General features: G+C 36.8%; 1 protein-coding gene across 1 annotated transcript; it reads left to right on the top strand.

Annotated features, from left to right (window-relative positions):
* The first annotated feature begins 235 nt into the window (after positions 1 to 235).
* On the top strand, positions 236 to 7,992 carry tll (nuclear receptor subfamily 2 group E member tailless). The gene is made up of 4 exons (XM_034331376.2): positions 236 to 542; positions 5,596 to 5,832; positions 6,099 to 6,316; positions 6,567 to 7,992. The coding sequence occupies exons 1-4, from the start codon at positions 476 to 478 to the stop codon at positions 7,236 to 7,238; spliced, it is 1,194 nt and encodes a 397-aa protein (XP_034187267.1). The 5' UTR covers positions 236 to 475; the 3' UTR covers positions 7,239 to 7,992.
* Positions 7,993 to 8,241: the final 249 nt, after the last annotated feature.

The raw sequence follows: 8,241 nt of genomic DNA, 5'->3' as shown, positions 1-8,241 counted from the left end.
GTCTCCGTTCGTTCGCCACTTCTCCCTGCTAGCTTCGCCTGACGTTCAACCCCCGGCCAGTCAGGGTGGAACCAGCTCCTTTGGAAAGGACCGCCCTTTTTCGAGGGTAGGGAAGTCGTCGGCCAATGAAGCGTCACGACGCCGTTCCTGCAGGCCTGTTTGAAAACGGTCAGGAGCCGTGCTTACCATCAAGAAGTCCTCGCTACGATGACTGTCAGTCACGTTTCATCGTGGAGTTAGCCCTTGCTTCGATTATCAGGAGGCAGGAAGTAACGTCGAGTAGTCTCCTTCGGTTTTTCGGCAACGAAACATCGTCCTCGTCACATGCAAGTTTTCAATACCTGACGAACCATCCTCGTGATTATTTCGTGTACGATCGTTCGTGAATCATCTTCGTGGTTGTTGTTGAAGTTGTTGGTTATTGGAGATACCGTTCACTGGACGTTGCTGCGATAGTGGTGGTTGTGTTGTGAAGATGCAGAACCAGGAACCACAGATTGGGCATATGCCTGTCTCGCAGCCGAAGATGCCCGCCTCTTCCAGTAAGATTTTTTTTTTATATTTTCTGATTTTTTGTAATATTTCTAGTGGGGCATAAGTCGGTTATACTCTGATTTGTTTGAGAAAAGTGTGATGTATTTTTAATTTTTTTTTGTTATTATTTTGCGAATTTAAGAGGGGGTTAAAATTTGCTTAAGGTACATTTCTTTCATTTGAAAAAATTGATATTTTATTCAAGTGTAATTCACGTTAATTTTTGAAAGCTTTGTCAAAAATACTAATATACAGTGGTTGACATAATTAATCAAATATTCAGTTTCGTTCTTCTCAAATGCAATACCTTCACTATTTAATTCAGCACCGTTTTTTATATCACCGTGAATTATTTTTTAATCCATTTTATAGAATGCTACAGTCACCGAAAAATATTAATTTTCTTAGCACTGGTTATTCGTCAAAACAAATTACAAAAATCACTTCAAAAATTCCATTTTTTGTTCCAAGCTTTTTATTTTCTTTGACCAAAACAAAAAAGAAATTCTGTTTTCGCCGTCGTACATAACGGTTGTGATGTTTCTCACGTAGGCAGTAATAAAACAAAATCCTGGTTTATGGTACTCGTTAGCTCTGAAACCACAGTTGTAAAAGACAGCTACTCCCGAACCTGGTGTCACCATCGGAGGAGGTAGTAATTGCCCATCCTTCGAAAAATCGTACCTGAACAATGGTGTTACCTTTTTCCTATTTTATTGCTCAGTTATTGTTAGAATTCACAGGTGATGCTATGCTCCTTACTCACCATTTTCTAGTCCGATAATCGCAATAATGAATTTCTTTAGGATTACTTATAGGGTTGAAACTTATTGAAAGAAACTTAATATTTCAATATCTTTTTAAGAATTTTACTTTCGATAGGTTCTGAACATTTATAATTATATAAAATTTCAAATTTGTTATTCAAAATATGGTTTAAATATAAATTGTTGTTATTTTACCCAAAACAGGATAAACAGAATATTAAATCAAGCATAGCTACCCTTAATTATCAATTTCTTCTCAATTTTTGTTCTAAATAATTAAAACCTCTCTTTCTTGTGATTAGATTCTATAATGTTCACGTTTGATGCATTAATTACGTTTAGGAGAGGGTCGCATCGTTAATTATACCGCAGTAGGAAAGGGTGTTTGCCATCACGCGGCTCATCTCGTGTGAAACAAATAGCATATGCGGCATTTAAATGACACGCACGGTCCGTACATTTAAATGATTCGTCCCCGGTGGTATTCATCCATGAGAAAATGACAGCAGATGGTCGAAACACACCATAGCAACTATGAATCTCCGTGGCTTACTAACAGGTTGTCGTGGGTGGTTGAATTCGAGCGTCATTTGGCGAGGAATCAAGGCGCCTTATTATGCTTTCATCTCGTAAATTGTTTTAAAACCCACCTGGTTAATTTACTGCTATGATTACCTTTTGAATACACCTGCGATTACTTCAATGGTTTAATAAAATATGTATATTAGGTATTGTAGTATAGCTCTTAATTATTTCAAATTCGACATTTCGTTTCACACAAAAAACTTACCCTGAAATAATTTTACAAAAATTAAGCAAAATTATTATTTTAATTTTGCTAAATCTTTTATAAATTTTTCATAAATATTATTCTTCAGGTTTGAAATAAATCGTGATACCAAAAAATATCCCCAAACAAGATCTTGATAATTTTTCATTAATTTTATGCAGAGATTATAATTATTAAATGCGTTTCAATAACAGAATTTGTGAAAAGGTGAAAGGTGCTTACCAAGGGTTGGGTTGCATATTCCAACCCTTATAATCGCGATGGGGTAAACAGATGACGGATGAATACACGCGTATTATTCGTATCTATCGATGGAAGGCGTATGGTTTTTCACACATGCCGCGAAATTCCCATGCTCCACTAACGATCCGCGTAACACCTGATGGACAATGACACGATTATATCAATGGTGATGTCATCTGAACAAACTAGCAATGAGATATCACCCTTCTGTTTGTCATTTCATGTCGTGGCTGAAAAGATTTTCAATTTATTAACATTTCATTGCATTATGCATATCATAAAGCTTATTTTATGTTAAGTTACGTGGAATGTAGACAAAACTTTCACTCAAATCTACCAACGGACTTTAATCCCAAGATTTCTAAGATTTTTTGTAACGTATAATTCCAGGGGAAGATTATCCCCTAGGATCACTGAATACTTTGCTTAATTCTCGAAAATAAAGGATTTTTTATACACCTTTCTCGAATTATTATAAAAACGTGAATATACTTTAAGGAAACAGAATTATTTAAGCAGTTTAGTACTCTTCATAGGGATTCGAGGAACAAGTACCCCAAAATTATTTTCAGCAATTTTATAGGATGAATTAATTGAAGGAATATAGCCCAAGGCAATGATTACGTACAAGTAACTTTGAAAACACGAATTTACGCTTAATTTCTCATTCAAGTTCACGGAGTACACAATCGCCCTTCTTCACCCTTTCGCCTATAATCGCGACAAACTTTTCCCTAAACATCGCCCTCACGAAACGGTAACATTGAAACTACTCGACCAATGGGCTTTTAACGATAAAGAATTCTGTACAAAGTAACATTTTAGCCTGAGTGAATCACATCCGGTTGAATCGACCCCGAAATTAACCCTTCGACGACTGCAATTTGGGGGCAGCTAACTTAAATTCTCTGCGATATTAATATTTCATAAAAAGAAATATTAAATTTCTTAAAAACTGAAAATAATTGAACAAGAAATATTTGTCATAAATGATTCATTATTTTCAAAAGAAGCTAAAGAAATCTATTAATTGAACTAAAATTTATTTAAAAAGAAAATTCATAGAATATTCTGATCGTTAACAAGAAAATGGAAAACGAATGAAAATATAAGGAGAAAAAAAAAGTCGTTCTTGTGCAATACCCTTTCCCTTTGAGAATGCACTTTCAGCCTTGAGTACTTGAATTGCGTGTGGTTAATCGCAAGTAAAGCGTGCGCTTCTGAGCATTCGCCTCCTCCTCATGTCCTATCCGGTCGAGGGTCGAGCTCGATCACTGTAAAAATCCCATGAATGATTGATGAATCAATGGCGAGGAAAGCGACGGTAGGAAGATGATTGGCTCTCGCTAAAACATAGACTTCGATTCCACGTCGATGAAAAATTCAATCGTGAATGACTCGCGAGCCATAATGATCGAATGCAAGTTTGATGGTTGTAAAGTGCATCGCGTGATATTAATACGCGTTCCTTCGTGCACGCCTTTCCTCCTGCTCTTATTTCTACGTTTTTCCATTGATCTGGAATTTCTTCAGATTTCAAAATTGCACTTTTTTTCTGTTTCTATGAACAGAATTTGCTTAGACATTAGAAAAATTGGCATTAAACATATGTATATCTACTTTTAAATTAAAAATAAATAAATGAAGGATTAAACTATTGATTAAATATTTTACATACAAGTGTTCAATAACGAATAGTTATATAGTAATAATTTTAGCAAATATCGTTGTACATCAATTTTGAAAAAATTACAACGCAATAGAATGCACTTCATTGCTTCAAGGTATTACTTGGAAAGACGTTTGGAGAAGTTCTAGCGAAAGTTCTGTACGTGAAAAGTATACGTGTTTGCAATTCAACTTTCCCTTTACCGTGGGAGAAAAGGTTCTTCTGTATCGTGCAAGGGTGCACCCCTATCATTGCAACCTGTTTTTTAATGCGTGCATCGTATTTCATATAATGCATAGGGTTCTATGAATACTTCACTTACGTAAAAACCTTTCCTTTGGTTTCTTGCTTTTTCTTCATACGACAGGTATTGATTGTCGAAAAACATTAATAAAATTGAATGGTATCGATAAGTAGAACACATTTCGTGAAATCAACAGGTTGTTGCGTTTCTGATAACCTATTACCTTAACCTATTAAGAACCCCTCAATGAAACAATACAATTTATCATTATTTGCAAATTTATTTAATTTATCAAAATCATTTTTTAATTTTCTATTCCTCTCACTAACATAAACAAAAATTTACAGAATTCAATAACTGATCTGAAAATGATTTATTAAAATCATTTTTTAATTTTCTATTTCTCTCACTAAAATTAAAAAAAAAATAAAGACAATTTCCATAGTTCAATAACTGATCTGAAAAGTCTATACAAAGTCCCAGTGAAATCTCGACTTCTTATCTGCCAAGCAAACACCTCAGAAAGCACACAATGCCCATCGATCTCCAAAGCCACCCCCGCGAGTTTCTTTCCATCCCCATAACTGATACGGGAGGGTAAAAAAGCGCGGCTCGAAAACGTTTAACCTTCTCCCATAATAAGATCCACGTTAAGTAAAGATAAAGGAGCCAAGGGAAGCGATCAAGGGAGATCAGGCGATACGAGCGAAGTGTCGCGTTTCTGGCTGCTCACTTAAGGGCTGCTGAATGCAGCAGCCACATCCGGTCTATTCAGTCCCATTCACCAGCCACGTCGTTCTCAATGGCGTAGGCGGAGCCCGTGACAACGAGTTGGTACCCCCATTATAAACGCACCACACCCTTGATGTCCCACGTAGAAGGGCTCAGCACCAACGAACAGGTATAGAATCGCGTACGTCCAGGAGGTCCTTCTAGCTTCGGCGACAAATCGATCCATTCATCGGCCATGTCATTCACGGGATCCGTGTTTTCGCTGGTAAACGGGTTCCGATCCAAAATACTGCCATTCTTTCAGATTAGACTAGCGGCTTTCTTCTCGGTTTTACCAGCGACAAACGGGATACAATGCACCGTTTAGGAGCGGGTCCTGAAGATTCTGGGCCTTCTTGTTTGGCTCTTTGTCGTGTTTAGGGAAATCGAAGCGAACGACAGTTTGATGAAATCTTGGTGCAGGGGTTTCTGAAGGGACTCAGGGGTTTTGTGAATATTTGTGTGGCGAAAGTGAATTTTTTACTTCTCCGAAATTTGATTTAAATAAGAAGTTTGATCGATGAAATTTATTAATTAGGATCCCTGAACTGATGAAAAATTTATTTTGTTATTGCAGGTCGCATTCTTTACGACATCCCTTGCAAAGTGTGCCGAGATCATTCTTCGGGGAAACACTATGGTATATTTGCGTGTGACGGGTGTGCAGGATTTTTCAAGAGATCGATAAGAAGGAATCGTCAATACGTTTGCAAAGCGAAATCTGAAGGAGGATGTATGGTGGATAAAACGCACCGGAATCAATGTCGAGCATGTCGCTTGGCCAAATGTATTCAAGCTGGCATGAACAAAGATGGTAAATTTTTAATTTTAAATATAATATTCAATTTTTCTTGAAGCATTAGACAAGTAGCTCTTAAAAATTCTTTAATAATCATCTTGAATAAATTGTGTTTAGTCGACATTTTTTCAAGTTAAATAGTCAGTAGCAAACACTCAGATAATCTTATCTTGAAAGTACTGTACACGTTTCCATCATCAGTATAAAGCAAAAAAGCAAATAAATCTCTGCCCATAATGTGCGCTAAACATCGTATTAACGCGAATTTCATATTTTTCCAGCTGTGCAACACGAACGTGGCCCACGAAACTCGACTCTACGAAGGCAGATGGCCTTGTATTTTAAAGAACCCGAAATGATGGCCAACATGGTGCCCCCACCAGCCGGAGCCTTGGATCTAGCTTTGCCCAAACCAGAACCCCGAGTTTCTGTCGCAGCGCCAGCCCCTCACCATCCCATTCCACACCCTATTTATTGTAATAGCATGGCCATGTCGAAGGTAAGCCTAATTCCATAAATCATATTTTATCATACATGTTTTTCACTTTTAAACAACATTATTTACTTGTTCTATTAAATTTGTATTACCCTTTGATCTGTATTTAACCCTTTCGCTTATAGAAGATACCATAATCATTAGACATGCAATGAAAATTTTTGGAAAATTTTTTTTCTAATTTCCTCAATAACCTTGAAAGATACTATATTGTAAACATCAAATAACCTTAAACCTTTTCTCAAATTTCCAGATTCCGGTCAGTATGGCGGGTCTACAATCGGTGCCGTTGATCCCAGCGATAACAGCCGAGTCCATCTGCGAGCAAGCTGCGAGATTACTCTTCCTGAACGTCCACTGGGCAAGAGACCTGGCTGCTGGAACGAACCTAGCGATGGAGGACCAACTAACCCTACTAGAATCCTCCTGGAGAGAACTGTTCCTCTTAGCAGCCGCTCAAATTCTACCGACACTAGATCCAACCGCTCTTCTTCCTCCTGGTCACCAAGGATTGGGCCTAGCCGTTGAAGTGAATCGGTTCAAAGAGACCCTGGCTGGTTTCCACGCGATGAACCTCGATCAACACGAATTCGCGTGTATCCGAGCGATCGTGCTCTTCAAGGCTGGTTTGGACAGCGAACCTCTTCCCAGCAGCAGAAGCAGCAATGGTTCCGCGTCGCCCAGTACCGGAAGTAGGCTCAGAGATGCGGCCGCAGTGGCGAGATTGAGAGACGGAGCTCAATTGGCTCTTGGACAGAGATTAAGTGGTGCATCCTTCGGAGCTCTCAGGTTTGGGAAATTGTTGCTGTTGCTGCCGTCGCTTCGTTCAGTCTCCACCCACGCGATCGAGGAACTATTCTTCCGGAGAACCATCGGAGTCATCCCGATTGAGAGGATCATTTGCGATATGTACAAGGCTGCTTGAACGGGTCATTCGGAATCATGGTAATTGGAATTAATCGAAAAGCTTTTGGATTAAAAGAGTTTTAAAATGGCTGAATTTTTGTCTGAAGAAGAATTTATGAAGATAGAAAATTTGTTAAATGATGACCTGAGATCATCTGCTCTGAATATTACTCTTTTTTAGAGTTTTATTACAAGGACCTGTAATTCTCCAAAATCTCAAGTTATTATGAGATGTATATATAATTTGAGCACAAGTGGACATTTTAGAAGAAAGGTTTATTAGTAAGTTGGGAGAAAGATTGTGGAATAATATTGAATAATGAACTAACTTCATTAATTATTGAAATAGGCGCAGAATACTCGTGGAAATCAACTGTGATGGGAACATATCACAAAAGATAAAACATTTAAATGAAAATGTTTTATAAATGAATTATTTTTGTATTATTATATTATACTGAAACGAAAGTTCGTACAAGGTACGTCGAGAGCAATAATTCAGCAACTATACGTGTATCTTAGTGACATTATGTTTTATTCGAGCGAAACAATCAAGTTTAATTCAAGAAATTATAGATTTAGGGTAGTAATGTTTATAAAATGTACTTTGTTTTAGTCGCGTTCGTTGCAATATGAAATACTTCAAAACGTAAAAAATTTAGGAGTAATTAAGGATTTTTAGTTAGACTAAACGAAATGAACCATGTGTATAAATGTAAATTACGATAAATTTGTATTAATGTTAAACAGCAATGATTATTTCAAATGTACGAGGATGATATTATCGCGCCTATGGCGTGCAACTTAAATGTAAATAGAGTTTTAAAAATATGTAAATAAAATGTTACAGAACATAAACATTTTCAAGCTCCAAATCACTCTTTCAATTCACTTTCAATATATTCATTAAATAATATAATGACTGTTAGCTTTTCAAAGTTACTTTTATCAAATTAAAATTCTAGCAAATAATAATTAAAATTTTTTATTGATAAGGATTCGATTAAAATATATATTGCAAT

The sequence above is a fragment of the Osmia lignaria genome, chromosome 6 (genome assembly GCF_051020975.1).
Source record: "Osmia lignaria lignaria isolate PbOS001 chromosome 6, iyOsmLign1, whole genome shotgun sequence".
NCBI classification, from domain to species: domain Eukaryota; kingdom Metazoa; phylum Arthropoda; class Insecta; order Hymenoptera; family Megachilidae; genus Osmia; species Osmia lignaria.
This window is presented reverse-complemented; position numbering and strand designations above follow the sequence as displayed.

Bases quoted from the DNA above. Each gene is read 5' to 3' on its own strand.
- tll (XM_034331376.2), top strand. From the start codon at position 476: ATGCAGAACCAGGAACCACAGATTGGGCATATGCCTGTCTCGCAGCCG. The intron at 543-5,595 runs GTAAGATTTTTT...TTGTTATTGCAG, and splicing joins GAAGATGCCCGCCTCTTCCA to GTCGCATTCTTTACGACATC. The intron at 6,317-6,566 runs GTAAGCCTAATT...TCAAATTTCCAG, and splicing joins ATAGCATGGCCATGTCGAAG to ATTCCGGTCAGTATGGCGGG.